The 20379-nt window shown below is 44.1% G+C and overlaps 2 protein-coding genes across 2 annotated transcripts in view; one reads left to right on the forward strand and one right to left on the reverse strand.

Moving 5' to 3' along the window:
* SLC15A5 (solute carrier family 15 member 5) overlaps positions 1 to 18891 on the reverse strand; it is a 43390-nt gene extending 24499 nt beyond the window's left edge. Inside the window, exons 1-4 of the mRNA XM_035127308.3 lie at positions 18284 to 18891; positions 16649 to 16871; positions 4601 to 4770; positions 241 to 461 (exon numbers count right to left, since the gene is read on the reverse strand). Of these exons, the coding sequence (XP_034983199.1) occupies positions 241 to 461; positions 4601 to 4770; positions 16649 to 16871; positions 18284 to 18656 (987 nt within the window). The 5' untranslated portion in view covers positions 18657 to 18891. The remainder of the gene's footprint in view (positions 1 to 240; positions 462 to 4600; positions 4771 to 16648; positions 16872 to 18283) is intronic.
* MGST1 (microsomal glutathione S-transferase 1) overlaps positions 1 to 20379 on the forward strand; it is a 70691-nt gene that overhangs the window by 7933 nt on the left and 42379 nt on the right. The window lies entirely within an intron of this gene.

The raw sequence follows: 20379 nt of genomic DNA on the forward strand, positions 1-20379 counted from the left end.
GGCCGCAATCTCGTGGCACCTCAAAACCCATGTTTTTGGGTGCCATGCCGAAAAAAATGTTTTTCCGGGGTTGCGATCTCATGTGGGTCATGTGACTCACACAGAAGTGAGGCCCTAGAAGATGGCATTCCCATTTTTCACTGCGACGTGTTGGAGGGTATGCATTTTATTATAAATCTGCTTGCTCTTGGATTGTATTTTAAAAAATGGATTTAGAACTACGAGGAGTCACACCCTTACCTGTACAACACATATCCTATAGAGGATTTGGAAGGCAATGAAAGGGAAGAGACGGACAAGCAATTTTGTGCTTTCCACTTGAGTTTCACTGTACTGGCCACCGTAGTTCTCCTTGGCATGGTCTAGCCAGTTTGTGACATCCCCACCAAAGTAGCGGCATTTTACACAGCATACTCTCAGTGCATTAGCAACGACGCCACAGACTGTCAACAGGCCATTACCTATGGAAAAGTGAGAGGAGGCAAAGAACCACAACAGAGTCATTGAATCATCAAATTGTAGAGTTGGAAGGGACCCTGAGGGTCATCTAGCCCAACCCCCTGGGGAAATTATCATGGCATTTTCTGAGATTACAGCTCTGGGAAGGAACTGAGGTCTCCTAATAACACCAAGAACCCTTAACAAACCATTGCATAGAGCTGTACGAATAGTGGCACTGTGGTCTAAGCCATACCCTCCAACTCCCGGATTGAAAAATCCAGGATCAGCGGCGGCGTGGCACCGGAAATCGTTTCTACGCATGTCCAGACATGCGTAGAAGTGACTTCTGGTGCTGGCGCAGCCTGATTTCCGGTGCCCAGACATGGGCAGAGCGGCACCTGAAGTCGTTTCTATGCATGTCCAGACATGCGTAGAAGCGACTTCCGGTGCCAGGCTGCCCGTGTCTGCAGACATGTGCAGACAGCCGGGAGCCGGGACATGGCTGCCGGCAGGAGCTTTATGGGATATAATCAATTCAGGATAACAGCGGGAAACGGTAACAAAATACGGGGGGTTTCCCGTGAAAAACGTGAGACTTGGCAGCTATGGTCTAAGCCACTGAGCCTCTTGGGCTTGCCGATTGGAAGGTTGGTGGTTTGAATCTGTGCAGCGGGTTGGGCTCCCATTGCTCTGTCTCAGCTCCCGCCAACCTAGCAGTTTGAAAGCATGCCAGTGCAAGTAGATAAATAGGTACCACTGTGGTGGGAAGGTAAACAGTGTTTCCGTGTGCACTCTGATTTCCGTCATGGTGTCCCGTTGTGCCAGAAGCGGTTTAGTCATGCTGACCACATGACCCGGAAAGCTGTCTGTGGACAAATGCCAGCTCCCTCGGCCTGAAAGCGAGATGAGCACCGCTACCCCATAGTGGCCTTTGACTGGACTTAACCGTCCAGGGGTCATTTACCTTTACCTTTAAAGCTCCATATAGAAATTGGAGTTGGCTCTGCAGTAGCAAGTATATATGTGTAATACATACCCACCCAAATATACACACAGTTGTTGGACTTTGGTGGCTACACTAGAGGAGCAGATTAAAATGTTTTGCAAGAGATAGTCCTCTCTTCTCACTCTTTCTCCTGGAAAATCTTGGCTCCAGTATTCTATTCTTCTGACCTTGAACTAATCTATATTACTTAATTACGGTTCTTAAAAAGTCTACATGGCTCTCTAGATGATTCCCCTCCCCTTCTCCCAATCTTTGGTCAACTGCCAATTGTCAAAATTATAGCTAGGCGAAGAAATGCAAATGAAATCCCTGCTTGACATATGCATGGCCCACATTTGGAAAGGGAGAGAAAAGCTACCTTAAAATAAAATGCAATCATTTCTTTAAGGTCACCTATGGACTTGAATTATTGACTTGGGGGAAGAATTCCAGACGACTCATCTGATTGGAAGAAGCCAAAATAAGGTTATAAACTCAGCTATTAAGAAGGGGGGGGGGGAGCTAGCCATGCAACACTCAAGCTGCCTCCTAAAAGGGAAACAGTGAAGCAGGAGAACAATGCCAGCAACAACAAAAAGTGAAAGCCAAACTGCAGCAAAAATGAAAACTTGTGCAATCTAGAGGAAGTAGCGTTGAATGCAAACCTAGGAAACTTAAACCCCAGTGCCACTACATATCTGCAGGCTGATCTTAAATAACTCATTTTTAAAGATGAACTACACTATTACCATTTGCGTATGGAGGCCCCGTAACTACCCTGTAGACAACACACGGCATATTGGTTTGGGATCAAATAAGGCCACAACTTTATTGGCTACAGATGTGAGGTTTGGCCATAGGCATTGTGGTCAGCAACTGCACATGTCCCTCCCCACCCATCCACTGGGAGTGTTTCTAAGGGTGAAGGCAGCCATACTTGCCTATGAAAGTTGCACAGAAATTTGTCCCCCTCTTTCATAATTTTTCCAATGCCATTTCTGTTCTCATAAGTTTATGAAGGATGGTTGAAATAAAACGTGCAAGATTTATTTTCATTTTCTTTCTTTTTTTGGCACAGCGCTGTTTGTTTGCTACAATAAACCCCCAGTATCTCTTTCCTATATGCCCCATTCTGGCTGGAAGGAACACAGGCGCCTTTGTTAGCAGCAGAATTGAAACTGCTCATTTCATCTGCTATGTATAACAAAATACCAGATTGAAGGTAACCAAGGGGTGGGGGTGGGTGGGAAGAAAGAGTTTTCTCAAGAAATTCTTGTCCTGTGCTTAGTGGCCAAGATATACCCTACTTGCTGTCTTGAGAAATTAGCAGAAATTAACAAGATTTATTTTTAAGCAAATATGGGGAAGAACGCCAAGACATTAGCATACTTGCCGACAGTCAAAACAACACAATACACAGACTTAAGGGCCTGTTCTGCTGTAGAAGTTCTTACTGCCTTCTCTGTCGTCCCAGAATGCAAACAGCAAAGGCAGCCAAAAGGTAAAGGCAGATATAATGATATTAAATGGATTGGAAGCAGTCTGGTAACAAACTCGGTCAGTCCAGCACCACTTCCACTCAAGGCCGGCCCTACAATGAGGCAGACTGAGGCTGCCTCAGGTGGCAGATGCAGAGGTGCAGGGAAGGGACAGAACAGTGAGTGCCTGATACCCCTACCCTAGCCTACTGCCCAGAAGGACAGTGGAAGATACGCTCCTTTCACCAGTATCAGAGTAAGGTTCAACTGGCTTCTGTACATGCCTTATGGGAGGGTGCCATCTTGTCCTTTGCCTCAGGCAGCAAAATGTCTTGAACCAGCCCTGCTTCCACTGATGACACCACCAGAGTGGCTGGTTGGAAGCCCAGCATGCATTGTCACACTGTGACCCTACTTAGTCAATTGTCCATGTCCTCCCTCCATTGTTAAGTTTCTTTATCTTTGAACTGGACTTGGGCCAGACTGTGTTATGAAATTCTACTCAATATTTAGCCAGAGCAGAACTCCAATGTATAGTTAGCAGAGTAAAAACTTAAAACACATTGCAGGATCCGCTCAAAATAGACCAGAGGCAATTAATATTTCATCCAGCAAAGCTTTACTGGATTTTAATATTTTGTTGGAAGCCGCCCAGAGTGGCTGGGGGAACCCGGGCAGGGTATAAATAAATAAATTATTATTATTATTATTATTATTATTATTACTGCTTTTAATGTTTGATGGATTTCTGTATTTTAATGTTTTGTTGGAAGCCGCCCAGAGTGGCTGGGGGAACCCGGCCAGATGGGCAGGGTATAAATAATAAATTATTTATTATTATTATTATTATTATTATTATTATTATTATTATTATTATTATTGCTACTGAAGGCAAATGAGCATAATGGTCACAAATCCAATACATTCAGGATTGGCACTCTCCATAAGAAATCCAGTTGCAGCACTCAATTTAAACTTACAATAATTTAGAATAAGTCTAAACATTAACACTATGCATACTGTGTACAGAACACCACACCCGAAGGAAAAGAGATAGAAAGAGAAAGTGAAACAGAGGCTACTTCTGGCCTTACTTTTATAGTCAGCAAGACCTTGACCGAAGAGATAGCAGAACCATAGCTGCCAAGTTTTCCCTTTTCTCGCGAGGAAGCCTATTCAGCATAAGGGAAAATCCCTTAAAATAAGGGATAACTTGGCAGCTATGAGCAGAACCAGTTTAAGCCAGCTGTACTCAGCTTCTCTGAAGGAATAACCCAAACATCATGAACCTTCTGCTTCTTCCTTTCACACAGAGAAGCTTCCAGAACCCTCTTGAATTAATAAGAAAAGGAAAGATCTCTATACATCAGATCAATGCTTTCTGCACCAAAAAAATGCAAACTGACAGACTGCCCTTCAAACACAGGACTGTAGTAATGTAGATACATGGCCATCTTAAGCTACTGGCAATACTCAGGGCCTCCAGGACTTTCCCAAGTGCCCTTGATATGCCAGACTGCAATACACACCCCGGCAATAATATATCATGCTGGAATATATGCTTTTGGACACCCCTGAGTACAAATTAAATAGATTCAAACCTGCATTTTTTAGAACTTCAAAGATTTTCTTTCTCTCCCACAACCCAAATTTAACCACCACCACAAAGGATTCTTCACGTAATTTAATGGGTTACCTTTTGGGGGTTGGTAAATCATTTCACTGCGCGCCATATGGATGGTGATCAGAGCCATCAGGACAGACACAAAGGGGATAAGAAAGCCAAGGTTTTTGGCTACCGACTGCTGGATGTATGAAATGATGACCAAGACAATGGCAGAACTTAAATTTTCCAGCCAATAAAACCTACAGGAGAAAAGAAGAGAAATGCCCACAAGAGTCATGTTTGGAGGGATGTGAAGAAGAACCACTATTCATTAGAAGATATCAGTTTGTTTTAAAATTACATTCATTCTGGACTATAGTTTTGGGGGAAATCAGGTCCATTTTTGGCAATGCCCTGTGCCTTCCTTTCCATATTTAAAGGCAGCAACTCCCAAGCTACACCAAAATACTCCCGTTAATCAACAAAGTCCATTGTAGAAGCTCAGATGGAATTTTGTTATTTCAAGATCTTATAAGTGTACTCCATTTTTGTGTGTGCATTAAGAAGTGCCTCTGTGTTCCCTTCCCTGGTTGGCTGTTTTCATGTATCCTCTCTGTTTATAACCAGGAAACTGAATGGTTTGGCCAAAGAGTCACAGAAGTGTTGAAGAAAATAATTCCATGTGCATTGAAGTCAAATATTTATTGGCATCACCAAATCACACAATAAAAAACCCCGAACAGCGCTGGCGGTAGACCGGAAGTCAATCTATTGCAGCTTCTAATCTGTTGCTGCTTCCAATTTATCTTACAGTAATGATATGATAACACTAACTGCAACACCCGCTACCTATAAGATGATCCTATTAATTTAGAATTCATCTCAACACTTTAAAAACAGAGCCAACCGTCCCCTACTCTCTGAAATTCTTCATCCGCCTTCATTGTTCGAAATCATGCAGGCGATATGGGATGCATATGCAATGAAAAAGGGAGAACCTACAAAAGAAATTTTTTTTTAATATTTACAGATAGATAGATAGATTTGTTTCTATGTATCTCGTGAATCTCTCAAGTATGTAGAAACTCCTACCATTTTGTGGAGGATGTTTCCCCATCCAAACAGTCAGACACCCAACCACCAGAGTTTGCCATAGCTGCCAAGTCTCCCGTTTCCCCCGGGAAACCCCCATTTTTCCGGCTGTCCCCAGCCAAAAAAATGGATTTTTTTGTTTTCCCCCGGTTTATTCTGGCGCAGCGGCCATTTTGGAACTGGGCGGAGCATGCTCAGAAGCGACTTTTGATGCTGCTCTGCCCAGTTCCAAAATAGCTGCAGTGTGACTTCTGGCATGCTACTTTCGGTCCGGTCCCTTATTTTTCAGAGAGGAACTTGGCAGGTATGGAGTTTGCTATTAGAGGAAAATATGCTGATCTGCTGCAATGTTCAGTCAATCAACCAGTTAAAAAGGTTGCCCCAGTTTAAAAAAACCAGGCAGTGGTGCTTTTTTAAAATAAAAAAGTATTTAAATACAAGAAGTGACAGTTGCCATCTAAAGAAGAGGCATTCCCCTTTTCCCCACACAGAAGAGAATGCCTCTTAGCATCTCTGACACAGACGTCAAGCTACAGAGAAAGTAAGCTTCCCTTCCTCCAGAACTATCTTTTTGTTCATGCTGCTTTCATCCAATAATCAGTCAATTAAAATTCATACAATTAATCAACTAAGATTTCTTTAATCATACTGACAGCCATAATTCTGAAGCTTCCCCCCCCCCCACATCTAGTAATTTGAGATCAAGAGTTATTTAAGGACTCCAAAGGTCAGGGCAGAACCTTTACAAGTTGGAAGCCCAGAGAGACCATAAGAATCCCCAGGTTGGCTTTAACTTTGAGCAAAATCATCTTTCATCTTGTTAGAGCAAAGAATGACAGCGGATGAGTCAGAGCAGAGCAGAACATCCGCGCAGAGAGCCTGGCGGAATACAGACAGCAAGCAGCCAAAGGGGGAGAAAACAATGACAGATCCAATTTGAGTAAATTTAACACTACCGAGAACCCTTTGGCGGCTGTCAGGGGTGGTAGCAAAATGTCGGGAGCACCAGGAAATGGAGTTTTCCCAAGGTCACCGTCGAAAGCTCTGAAAATTTCAACGCTGTTTATTTACTTAGGACCATTTCGGCTCCCATTAAACACACGTATACGCAGAGGCACACATTTGTATTGAAAATAAGCCATGCGAGCTTATCTCGTTTTGCTTGAAGATGGCTCAATTTTGCCACAAGGAACAAGGAGGAGTAACAGTTCTGACTTTGCTCACAGAAACGGAGAGTCTTGCATACTCAATTTAGAGCCATTGTGGTGCCGCGGTTAGAGCGCTGGACTAGGACGTGGGGGACAGAATAAGACATTACACCCACCCAAACATACTGTCAGAAAAGAGGCACTGTCTTTTCTGCGCATCCTCCCCTCCCCACATACATAGCTGCCAAGTTTTCCCTTTTCTCACGAGGAAGCCTATTCAGCATAAGGGAATTTCCCTTAAAAAAGGGATAACTTGGCAGCTATGCACCTATGTGAAATAATAGAATGCATGTTCTGGTTATGCCTCCCACTTGGCCAGTTTACGCAGAATAGACCGACTGAAATTAATGAACATGACTCAGGGGTGCGTTCCCCCTCAGAGTGCGGCGAGGTTGTTTTTCCGGTGCATTTCGCAGCTCTTCCCACACCTTGCTGTTCACACCAGCCTGGCTTCATTTGTTTCCCTTTGCCCCAGGGGGCACACCACACCTTGACTAGAGATGAACTAGAAATGGCTTACGGACTCCAACTGAACTGTCAGGAAACTGGTTTGAGGAACAACGCAGCAAACAACAGTATTCTGCAACAAAGCGCAGGATACATATGCATTTTGGAAACGTGATGAGTGCACAGTAGACAGGGGTGTGAACACAGTCTAAGTCATGTCCATTCATTTCAGCGGACTATTCTGAGAGGATATGCAGATATGCAGATATGCAGATGACACAACCTTGATGGCAGAAAGCGAGGAGGAATTAAAGAACCTTTTAATGAGGGTGAAAGAGGAGAGCGCAAAATATGGTCTGAAGCTCAACATCAAAAAAACCAAGATCATGGCCACTGGTCCCATCACCTCCTGGCAAATAGAAGGGGAAGAAATGGAGGCAGTGAGAGATTTTACTTTCTTGGGCTCCTTGATCACTGCAGATGGTGACAGCAGTCACGAAATTAAAAGACGCCTGCTTCTTGGGAGAAAAGCAATGACAAACCTAGACAGCATCTTAAAAAGCAGAGACATCACCTTGCCGACAAAGGTCCGTATAGTTAAAGCTATGGTTTTCCCAGTAGTGATGTATGGAAGTGAGAGCTGGACCATAAAGAAGGCTGATCGCCGAAGAATTGATGCTTTTGAATTGTGGTGCTGGAGGAGACTCTTGAGAGTCCCATGGACTGCAAGAAGATCAAACCTATCAATTCTGAAGGAAATCAGCCCTGAGTGCTCACTGGAAGGACAGATCGTGAAGCTGAGGCTCCAATACTTTGGCCACCTCATGAGAAGAGAAGAATCCTTGGAAAAGACCCTGATGTTGGGAAAGATTGAGGGCACTAGGAGAAGGGGATGACAGAGGATGAGATGGTTGAACAGTGTTCTCCAAGCTACGAACATGAGTTTGACCAAACTGCGGGAGGCAGTGCAAGACAGGAGTGCCTGGCGTGCTCTGGTCCATGGGGTCACGAAGAGTCGGACACGACTAAACGACTAAACAACAACAACAACATTCTGAGAGGAAAAAATGTAGTTTAACATCACCCTGCGAGTGTAGAAACCTATTAATTTTGATTGGATGAAATGTAACCAACTGTGCAAAAACTGATTCACATCCCTGTCCACTCTTGCCTCTGGCTCTGCCCATCACTGGAACACGGCCCCCAGAAAGTTCTCTATGAGAGAATGTGGCCCTTGAGATGAAAAAAATTTCTTCTTGCACCTCCTAGTTCAAAGCAAACTATGCTGGTGGCCATCACCAGAACTTGGGACTATTAAATACATACATAAAAATTATGGAAAAATGGAAAACCTTACAGGACTTGCGACTCTCATTGTGGTATAAAATATATGGAGTTCAGCGCTAGCTGAAAAAGCAACTCATATATTACATGTTAAGATGAGATATCTTTATTGTCATTGTCCCCTTGCGGGAACAACGAAATTACTCGGTTGCTACATCCACTCAGATAAAGCATTCCGCATAATCCAAAATTACAAAACCTAATTTAAAACAGTAAATATAATACAAAATAACAAGTAAAATAAGATGACTTCAAAGTCCAGACTTTCCATTTAAGGCCAAAATCATTCTAGAGAAGAAACTCTTCTCCAGGCTTGAAGGATCCTGAAAAATTCCATTCTGTTTGGTGAGATTTTACCATAGATGCAACCAATACATAGGATTCCCTCTCCACTGCACAACATGAAATTTGGTTTTCCTAATGGTCTAAAGTACTTTAGTTACCTGATTCAAATTTGCATTTGTACTTCTATGCTTCAATGAAAAAAGCAAATGGTTCTGAGGATTCTTCTTTCTTTCTTTCTTTCTTCCATCCAATTTGTCGTGATGGGTGGTATTCAACTTTAGTCCTCAGAGCAAACCCACTGAAGTTGATGGGCATGACTAACTTAGATTCAGTAATTCCAAGGGGCCTACTCTAAGTGGGACTTACTTGAATGCCACCCTATGGGTGAGATTGACCTAACCAGTTCTATCAGCAGAAGCCCTGCAGAAGGACTTCTGCTTGTGTAAGAGGACTCATGTGTCTACTGCACCCCCCAAAATTGGGTAAAGGGATCAGGGGAATCCCCAGGATAGCATGCAGGGGGAGCAAAGGGGCTATTGTTCTGTCTAGAATGCTTGCACAGAAATAATGACTGGAACAGAAAGAATGAGTTCCACCCTATATATTTATCAATACCTCATGTTACAGGTGAGAGAAGGCAGCACTGGGCAGAGGACTACTGCCTTCAATTACAGCCCTGTGTTTTTCAGAATCTCTAGTTTCACCTCTACTGTTTTGTTTTTTAAATACTCTCTATTAATTTCCCCCATAGTTTAGAAAACAATAAAACATAATCGGATGAATCACATTTCAATGGAAAGTAAATATAAATAATAGGGATGCGGGTAGCACTGTGGTCTAAATCACAGAGCCTAGGGCTTGCCGATCAGAAGGTCGGTGGTTCAAATCCCCACGACGGGGTGAGCTCCCGTTCCTCGGTCCCAGCTCCTGCCCACCTAGCAGTTCGAAAACACGTCAAAGTGCAAGTAGATAAATAGGTACTGCTCTCCGGTGGGAAGGTAAATGGCGTTTCTGTGCGCTGCTCTGGTTTCACCAGAAGTGGCTTAGTCATGTTGGCCATGACCCGGAAAAACTGTCTGCGGACAAACGTCGGCTCCCTCGGCCAGTAAAGCAAGATGAGCACAACAACCCCAGAGTCGTCCACGACTGGACTTAACTGTCAGGGGTCCTTTAGCTTTACCTTTTTAAATATAAATAATATACTGTAGATAACTAATGTATCATAGTTCACAGAAGGACACAAGCTAAAAAGAAGGGGAAATGGGGAGGCATTAAAAAAAAATCAACAGAACTATTCCAAAACCACACCATTTTCACGCATTCCCTATATCTGCCGAGATTGCTGTCAAGGAGTGTGGCAGCTGTGTAGTTTCTTACTACTGAACAGGGAGAAGAACAAGGAGTGCTGTATTGGACCAATTGCTTATAATGCTGCTTTTTTCTTTTATTGTGACTTTAAGATTGCTAGCCTGAGAGCAGTGACTGACTTGTTTTTATTGGCCATTCATAAGCCAGACCAGGAGACTTCTCAGTTGAAGGGTGGGTGAAAAACTTTTTCAACAATATATAAGTATGGCATTGCTAAGCAAGACTTCCAACAGCTAAAAATTAACCTGAAGGGAATGATATGGTATTCAAAGCCCAAGGTTTGCTCGGAGTGGTTGGAATCCTTGATCCAGCAACAATGACACATCTCTTTTCTTTTGTTTTATAAAAAAGGGGGAGGCACAGTCAGAAGCATGCTTTCTTTTTCAGAGAGAGAGAAGGGAGGATCCCCCTTTAAGATGATGCTTAGCACCTTCAGTTTTCACAAGCATTGATTTAGATTCCAAAGACTGATTTTTTTATTTCACTATTACAATTTTCGCCTTTCAGCTAAACCGAAGTGTGTCATTTGAGACAGCCATGACACATGCTCAGACAACAACAACTTCATGAACAGGTGTTTGAAGGGGGTTGCAGGTGCGGGGAAACAAAGCAGGTACTGCACTTCAGGTGAAGACATCCCTGGCTCCTCCCCGCAAATGCAATGTGAAAGGTGGCAGACAAATGCAATCTCACTGCGTTTTAAGCTTCTAAAGTGCACATAGCCTAGGGGTGCATTCAGATGTGGAGAATATTGCATAGTTTTTCCCCTGATTATAATGCTAGTGCTTCTATCCTGTTTTGTAACATTGCTTTCACATTGCAGCACATTTTGTGCTATGGAACTGTGGGGTTTTGACTGATATACAGGCAATGACAAATTGATGTGTGCCCAATTGACACGTGACCGTGCACTTGTGGATCGCACCAAACCCAGAAGTGGCTTTAAAAATGGCAAAAACAGCCCCAAAAGAGCCCAGAAAGGGCAAAAAAGAATGAAAACAGCACCTAGTAATTGCACGAGCCTTTGCAAGTGCAATCTCAGGATCCCTTGCACTGACCATTGTGGCTTGTGGAGAGTTGGAGTTTGAGCAAGGAGGTTTGGAGGGAGCGATTATGATGGAGTTTGGTGTCTGGTAAGTGCTGCTGGTTTTTAAATGGGTTTTCCAAGGCTTGCAAAGGTTTAGAGAGTGTTTCAGGCTTTTCCAATGGTGTTTCAAATATACGCGATTTCACGTAAACACACAGTGCCTCGGAATGTAACCCCTGCATAAATGGGGAGTTTCCTATCATACCTGCCAAGTCCTGGACTGCAAAATCCAGGATCGGCAGCCGTGTGACACCAGATGTTGCGTAGACGCAACTTCTGGTGTTGCTTTGCCAAACTATGGGCACCAAAAATGGCCGGCGCTGGCAGTCGCGTCTACGCACTTCCGGACATGCATAGACATGGCTTTCGGTGCCGGCCATTTTCGGTGCCCATAGATGGGCAAAGCAGCAGCAGCAAAAAAGGCCACCAGCAGGAGAAGAATAATGGAGAATAACGGGAGAGGAACCGATACGGGGGACTGCCAGGAAACGGTACGAAAAAATGGGGGTTTCCCGGGGAAAACGGGTACTTGGAGCTATGTTTCCTATACCAGCATGTTGTGCCCAATTTCATTCGCATCAGTGAGCACGGTCTGGCACAGCAGCAAATATCATTGGATAATGTCACCCCATGAAAACAGAAAGGAAAGAACTGCATGGCAATCTACCACCCGAAATTTCATCACTTTACTGCTGCAATTTTCTGGGTTAAGAGAGCAGCCAATGGATTTTTCTGGAATCAGATAACTCAGAAATGAGCTTGGAACGTGCACGTATACCCCCATAGTTTTCTGAAAGTGGCTTTTGGCTCAAATACAATGCAGAAATTAACAGTTAGAGAGGCGTTGGAAAAATGGAACAAACTGCGGTGTGGATGCAGCCTATGTCTGGGCTGCAGACCTGCACGTGAGGGGACCAGCCAATACCTCATTGCCTCCTTTCTCCTTGACTTGGCGATCGTAAAGGCAGACAACACTCTGGATGCAGAATTGATGGTCAACGTAAAGGCCTGCATTGCCAGTGAATTATCTTCTCAAAGCATATAGCTGAATTAGACAGATCCTTATGACCGGCTATCAAGTAAAAAGAAGGCCTGAGCTATAATTACGCGTACTTACAATGAAGAGGCCAAAGACTAAACTTCATTATGCTAGATTTAAGATCGGAGCCATGTGTCCTTTCTTCAAACCACACACTGCTGGAGAAATTAGCTTTTTATTACCTGCCTTCCTTTGCCCAGCAAAAGCCCCAAGCGCCGCCCCGCTCGGTTTACCCCAAGGGTACATTTTACATGCATTAATCTTTCCCTTTGTAATCAACATGAGAAAGTGTCACTTTGATTAAACAAAAAGAAAAAAGGAGGTAAAAAGGAGCCTCCTTTGAATTACTAGGACTGCAGTACAATAAATTCTCTTGAGCTATCGCTCAGATTGGTCTTCAGACTTAATTCTCCAGAGTCTTATTTAATCAAAATGATGTTGCTAATTAAGGATTAAAACCTGGAATTTTATTTATTTATTTATTTCAAAGGGGAAGAATTTTTTTTTGCTTCCTTATTCTCTCCTTCAGGTAGGTCAAGGAGGAGGAATTTGCTTGGAGGAACCAAACCGATCTTGCTTCCTTCTGCAAAGCTGCAATATTTAAGAATGTTTGGATTTAATCCAAAGATGGAGATATGTACCAATATAATCGGGGAGGAGGGGGTGGTTATGGAAGCACTGAAAATATGCTTTTAGAAAACTGTACCACAATGGAAGAAAGCCAATATATTTCTACTGATAATTTAATTATCAATATTAAAAAGTTCAGTGCTATTCGTGAACAGAGATAAGCAAGCAATTTTAATTACACTATAGATACCAATTGATTTGCCGATGCCACCTGTGTGACCAACAGCTGTTTTGTGAATGGCAATTGTTCAATCATGCAATTGTCACTATATGGACTTTTCTGAATTTTATTTCGCTCTGACTCCAATGCTTACAATTCCCCCCCCCCAGCCGTGTGTGTATGTGTTGATGAACTCAGCTGTAGCCCATGAAACTTATGCCACGATAAATTTGTTACAAGAAAACAGAAGAGGGGGGTCCCCAAATGAAGATAACAGAAAGCCCAAGTCTCGGGGACCCAGTTACAAAAATAATATGCTTTGTAATTGGGTTCCTGTGACTTGGTCTCTTTGTTATAATAAATTTGTGAGCCTTCGTGGTGCCACAAGGCTCTCTGCTGTTGTTTTTAAAAAATGATATGCAGACGGTAACGCCTTTGGGAAAGTATTTTAATCAGAGGTAACTAAAATGTATGTGTTTCATATCAATGCAGATGAGAGCCACGCAGAGGAATAGGCATTTATTATGACCTCTGCAGGAAATCTATATGGAGCTATTCAGAGTTTGTAAGTCATTGCAGCTAGGCTCCCTGTGCTATTTATTATTAACCCAGAAAGAGGTTGGCTAGTGTTCGACAATGCAATCATTCATATCTATAAAATTATTCCTTACATTTATGTCCCAGCTTTTCTCTAAGGAGCTAAAGATGATGTACATGGTTTTTCCAACTCCCATCTCACTTTACCCTCACAAGAGCCCTGCGAGGTAGGTTAGATGGGAAGATGTGACCAAGCTTAATGGCTGAGAGGAAGATTTGAAACTACTCTTAGTCCAGCACTCTAACCACTAGTAAAAAAAAAAAAGTAAAGGTAAAGGACACCTCGACAGTTAAGTCCAGTCAAAGGCGACTATGGGGTTGTGGCACTCATCTCGCTTTCAGGCCAAGGGAGCCGCCGTTTGTCCACAGACAGCTTTCCGGTTCATGTGGCCAGCATGACTAAACCGCTTCTGGCGCAACGGGACACCGTGACGGAAACCAGAGCACACAGAAACGCCATTTACCTTCCCGCCACAGCGGTACCTATTTATCTACTTGCACTGGTGTGCTTTTGAACTGCGAGGTTGGCAGGAGCTGGGACAGAGCAACAGGAGCTCACCCCATTGCAGGGATTTGAACCACCAACCTTCTGATCAGCAAGCCCAAGAGACTCAGTGATTTAGACCACAGTGCCATCCGCATCCCTATCCTCACTTAACACAACAATGGTAGCCTTGCCTCATGCGCACCTTCCCAGAGCTGCACCAGAACAAAGGTGATTCTTCCTTCCCTTGGGGAAGGTCTATAGCTCAGTGGAAGAGCATCTGCCTTGCAAGCAGAAGGTCCCAAGTTCAATCCCCGGCATCTCCAGGTAGCCACTCCCGTCCTCACTCTAACCACTACAACCGCGCCATCTCATCCACATCCTTCTATGCCAACGCATCTGCTACGATCCCTTTTCCGTAACATCTTTTTGTTTAAATGATAATTATTAGGGGCTGTGGGCCTGCAACAAGTGTGGAATTATTAGCTCTTATGTTGCCATGTTCTCTGATGTTGCACTGGTAGAAAGCAGCTCTGTGAAAGCAGAGCGAGTTGCTTGTGGGGAAACTGTGGCATTTCAGCTGTTTCTGGACTCCTCACACTACCCTAGGATCTTTTTGGTGAGCACTCGTAGCCAAGTAAGATTGTCTTCCATAAACATGGTATTAACAATGACTCTGTAAGTGACTGTGGAGGCCAATTCTGGATCCACATGTCCTTCCACAGTGGGGACATTGGTTTCTGGGTGGGAGTTGATCATGGTGTGGATTTGCCAAGCATGCCTTCCTCTTAGCACGTTTCTCCCTTGCGTCCTGAGTTTGAGTGTCTTCAAAGCCCATGACACCTTTGGTAAAGGCTGTTCTCCAACTGGAGTGCTCTCAGGCCAGTATTTCCCAGTTGTTGGTGTTAATGGGATCTTGAAGGGTTTGAGTGTTCATTTTGAAGCCTGCATTGAGGTATAATCTTGATAGCCATCGTGGAGCGTATTAGTCAGTGATCTGTCCAGCAGTTGTCAGCGCTTGTCATAGCTCTGGTAAGGAGCACATCACAGCAATCTTTAGCACAGACAATAACATAGTCTAAGAGGTGCCAGTGGTTTGACCGAGGGTGCCTCCATGTTTTAAATTTATTTTTCTGTCGAAAGAGTGTGTTGGTAATAAGAAGGTTGTTTGCTGAAGGGAATGTGCTAGGAATGCAAGAATGCACCTGGTGCTTGCTGGGTACACAGTATGCGCCTCTGGGAACTTACAAGAAGGATATGAAAAGGATGGTCATCCCCAGTCATTTGCCATTAGCACCTGGCAACTGAGAAGTATGGACCCTCTGAGCAAGCATGTTGCATTTAAGGGCCAACCTTGATGCAGAGCTAAACACACTAAAAAAAACCCAGTGCTCAACAGCCAACCCAATATCCCTGTCAACAATTGTTCGGTGGAGATTTTAAAACTGGTGACCTTCCAGTGGGGCAGTCTCACAGAGGAGTACCTCAAGCACAATGGAGGGAACAAGGATTTAAAACACATGGGGCTGTGTCCCTGCAGAAGTGGTTGGACTACAACTCCCATCATCTCTGGTCCCTGATCATGCTGACTGAGGCTGATGGGAGTTAGAGTCCGACAACATTGAAGTCAGGATGTACCATTTGGTACGCAGGCTGGGACCCTACCTGCCCGCGGACTGTCTCACCAGAGTAGTGCATGCTCTGGTTATCTCCCGCTTGGACTACTGCAATGCGCTCTATGTGGGGCTACCTTTGAAGGTGATCCGGAAACTACAACTAATCCAGAATGCGGCAGCCAGACTGGTGTCTGGGAGCAGCCGCCGGAACCACATAACACCGGTCCTGAGAGATCTACATTGGCTCCCAGTACGTTTCCGAGCACAATTCAAAGTGCTGGTGCTGACCTTTAAAGCCCTAAACGGCCTCGGTCCAGTATACCTGAAGGAGCGTCTCCACCCTCCATCGATCCAGCGCCGAGGGCCTTCTGGCAGTTCCCTCACTGTGAGAAGCAAAGCTACAGGGAACCAGGCAGAGGGCCTTCTTGGTAGTGGCACCCGCCCTGTGAAACGCCCTCTCATCAGAGGTCAGAGAGATAAACAACTACCTGACATTTAGAAAATACATAAAGGCAGCCCTCTTTAGGGAAGTTTTTAGTCTGTGATATTTTAATGTATTTTGATGTGCGTTGGAAGCCGCCCAGAGTGGCGGTTGGAAGCCCGGCCAGATGGGCAGGGTATAAATAATAAATTATTATTATTATTATTATTATTATTATTATTATTATTATTATTATTATTATTCAGATTAAAAGGTGATGTTCTCAGCTACCAAGATCTTTCAAAGCGACACCCCTTCCCCACCCCTATTCTCCCAATTGCAACAGCGGCAAGCACTGACCAGTTGAAAAACGACAGAAGCTCCTTTTCTCTGTATGCATCAAGGTCGTAAACGCTCAAGGGGCACACAATGGCTCTTATTCCACCTGAGCCAAGGCAGGTGGCCGACAGCCCCACGTAAAAGAGGACCTGCTGCTCTCTTCTAGCCAAGGTGTGGAGGACGTAGTGCTTATCTATGAAAAAATCTTCAAAGGGGAAGGCGACGACAGGTAACAGGGCTGTACCTGCAACATGAAAGGCAGCGTGAGAGAGAAGGGCAGGATGAAAGGGTAACTAAGAAATGAAAGTATTCCTTATGACATTTTTTAAATTAAAAAAAAATTGGGGGACAGTTGTGTAAGCAGACTGTGTTAAACACCCCAAAGGATTTGCCAATTCTCTGTCTGCCCCCACCAGCATCATCAAAAGGACTATCAGGCTGCGTACACACTATTATACCTTTAAAGCATATGTGCTCTTCCAAGCCCACATTTCCAGCAAGTTCACACTCCTGTCTCAGTGACATCTACGCTGGCTTGGTTGGTCTTGTCCACAGAATGGAAGATTCAGGGATCCCCAAGGAGCTGGCTTCAGTCACCAGCCTATTGGCAGATCGACTCTGTGTTACAAATATGACAGGAAGGCTGGCGATGTCAACCGTGCCGTGGGGGAATCCCTTGCAGACGACTGCAGTGCCTGGAGACCGGCAGTCAGGTCCTGTATCCACAGCAGTGACCAGAGGAGGGATGACCGCTGGGTGCAGTGCAGAGAGAAGAAATGCCACGGTGCATCTGCAGTAGCAGAACCGGATGCCTTCATCTGCCTCTGCTGCAACAAAACATGTCTCTCCCATATCTCTACAGTCAAAGGCACACTCCTTCATTGCCTCCCAAGACAGAAGGATGTCAACAATAAGATGCACATGCTTTCTCTCAAAGGATTCTGGGCATTGTAGTTCACACACACACACACACACCACACAGAGTTACAATTCCCAGAATTCTTTGAGGAAGAAAATGTGCTTCAGGTGTGCTTTAAATGTATACTGGATACACAACCACAGTTGCAGGGCATGCTACATCCATGGCAGAAGGTGCTCTATTGCTGCACTGCCGTTTTTGTCCAGAACCACCAAAAATAGTTTGGGAATCCATCATCTACATAAATGACAATCAAAGAAAACAAATAAAGTACCCCAATCAAGTCGCAGGGATTGGATAATATTTTCCATTCTTAAGTCCACATTTCTACAATAGTGGAAATCACAATAGTGATTTTCTTTTCTTTTCTCTTTTAAGTCCTCATGAAAATTCACCAGCATTTCAGTTGAAGTCTTCTAATACACACGACTGTATGCAATTCCCCCTAATATACATACCTTTGCAAAGCAATGCTCCCTATACAACACATTCTTGCATGTTATTTCCACTTACAACTTTTAAACACAATATATCCAAGCACATGCATTTAGCAGACATTAGCTGCAGAACTGCCTTGCGAAATTGCAAAATTCAGAGATGTGCAAATTTAGAGAAATGGCCTTGTTTCAGTTTGCATATAGTTTGCAGAAAGCCCAAATTGGGTAGGTTCGCCTTAGAATGCTAACTGTGTCTGATTTCATCCCCATCCCTGGGAAGAGGCGCTACCAGATACCTACCTACGAAATGCAGAAACGCACAGATATACGCCAGTTTGCTCCGCCCCACCAGGCCTTGGGCAAGCCAGCCCATCAGAAGCGGAGTCACCATGCAGGCGCCTACAAAGCAGAGATTGATCGTGGCCGCCTGGTGGTTGGGATAGCCAAGCTTGATGGTGCAGAAGAGAATCATGTTGCAGACGATGCCAAAGAAGGTGAACTTTTCGCACAGCTCCACGAGCAGCAACCAAATTGTCCCATGGATTTCCTTCCGAGGCTTAGCGCTGGAGACGCCATCGCTGTCTTGCCTGGCTGTGGGCTTTCTGCCCTCCTTCGTGGATACAGGTCTTAGAAGTTGCCCATCTGGCATCAGTTTCATATCAACAAGAGGCATCACTGCTGTTGCTGGAGGATAGTAGCTCAGGGCAAGGCAATCTTTTTTGTGTGAGTGCACTTCGGTCACCCGCTTCTGTAACCGGCACACAAGTGAGACCGTTGCGTTAAATTCCACATATCGCCACAACAATTCTCAGATCATCTTCTTTTACAGATCCAAGCCGTCTATATTAACTTATTTGAGCATGCAGGTTTTTCAGAAACCAATCAGTTTAATTAGCTCGTTATGTGGCAAAAACGACCTCCTCCCTCCCCCCACTCCAACCGCAAAGCAACAATTGCCTATTAAAATTATGTGAATCCAATATAGGAAGCGCAGCAAACTTTATCTGCCCGCTACAGATAAAGGTTTAAATACCGAGGAAGGCTAAAGTACCTCAGCAAAATTCAAGTATTGGGATCAAGGAAAAAAATAATGCAGGGCTAATATTCCAATGCTTTTAATTAAGCAACCGTGGATGAAACTGGGAGCAAAGCGATAAAGACAGGAAGGATGCACATAAGCAAATGAACAATAGCTTATCGTTATAACATTTCTTGTTATTATGCGAGTTAAATTGAGATAAGAAAGTTAATTAGGAGGGGGGAAGTATACACCACTACATTTAAGTGCAGTAAGTCCTATCTCCATCAGCACCCCTCCTGCCAAATAATTGCAATGGGCTAATGAAAACAGGGTAGGGGTGGGAATCGCAAGGGAAATCTCCGTGCAAAATTTATCTGTTTTGACTGTGTTCTGGTCGCAACTGCTTGCTGCGATTCAGAAGGGAGAAAGTGCCTTTTTTTGGAGGGAAGCAATGGTTAGTGGCAAGCAGACAAAAAAGTAAAACTAAAATTAAGAAGTGAATTTCATGCAGAAGGGCAGCAGCCATCGTGGGCTGACTGGGGCAGGCTGTTACAGAGAGGCTCTGAACCAAACTGACTGCTGTTCTGAATCCGAGGTTCAGGGCAATGATGCCTGTTAATCCTATGTTGGGATAGGCTGCAGCTGCACTTGTTGCAAAAAGCTGGCTCCTCCTGGACTGCGAATGCTGTCTACCCCTCCATCCTACACTCGGTGTTGTGCAGATGTGCAAATAAAAGTATATATATCATAAAGATACCATAGTCACACACAGCACACAAATGAAGCACTACGATACAAGCTTAATAGCCATGGAGAATCCTAGGAACTGTAATCTGTTATGAGTGTAGTAGTAGTAGTAGTAGTAGTAGCAGTAGCAGCAGCAGTAGTAATAATAATAATAATAATAATAATAATAATAATAATAATAATAATGTATTACTTATACCCTGCCCATCTGGCCAGGCCTTCCCTTCTGGGCGGCTCCCAACAGACTATTAAAAACATGATAAAACACCAAACATTAAAAACTTCCCTAAACAGGGATGCCTTCAGATGTCTTCTAAAAGTCAGATACAGTGATGCCTCGCAAGACGAATTTACAGTAATTCGTTTTGCGAAAAATTCATCTTGCGAATCGCAGTTTCCCATAGGAATGCATTGAAATGTCTTTTTTTGCCCATAAAAAGGTAAAGGGACCCCTATCCATTAGGTCCAGTTGTGACCGACTCTGGGGTTGTGGCGCTCATCTCGCATTATTGTAGCCAGCATGACAAAGCTGCTTCTGGCGAACCAGAGCAGTGCACGGAAACGCCGTTTACCTTCCCGCTGTAGTGGTGCCTATTTATCTACTTGCACTTTGACGTGCTTTGGAACT

The sequence above is a fragment of the Zootoca vivipara genome, chromosome 9 (genome assembly GCF_965207765.1).
Source record: "Zootoca vivipara chromosome 9, rZooViv2.hap1.1, whole genome shotgun sequence".
Lineage (NCBI taxonomy): Eukaryota > Metazoa > Chordata > Lepidosauria > Squamata > Lacertidae > Zootoca > Zootoca vivipara.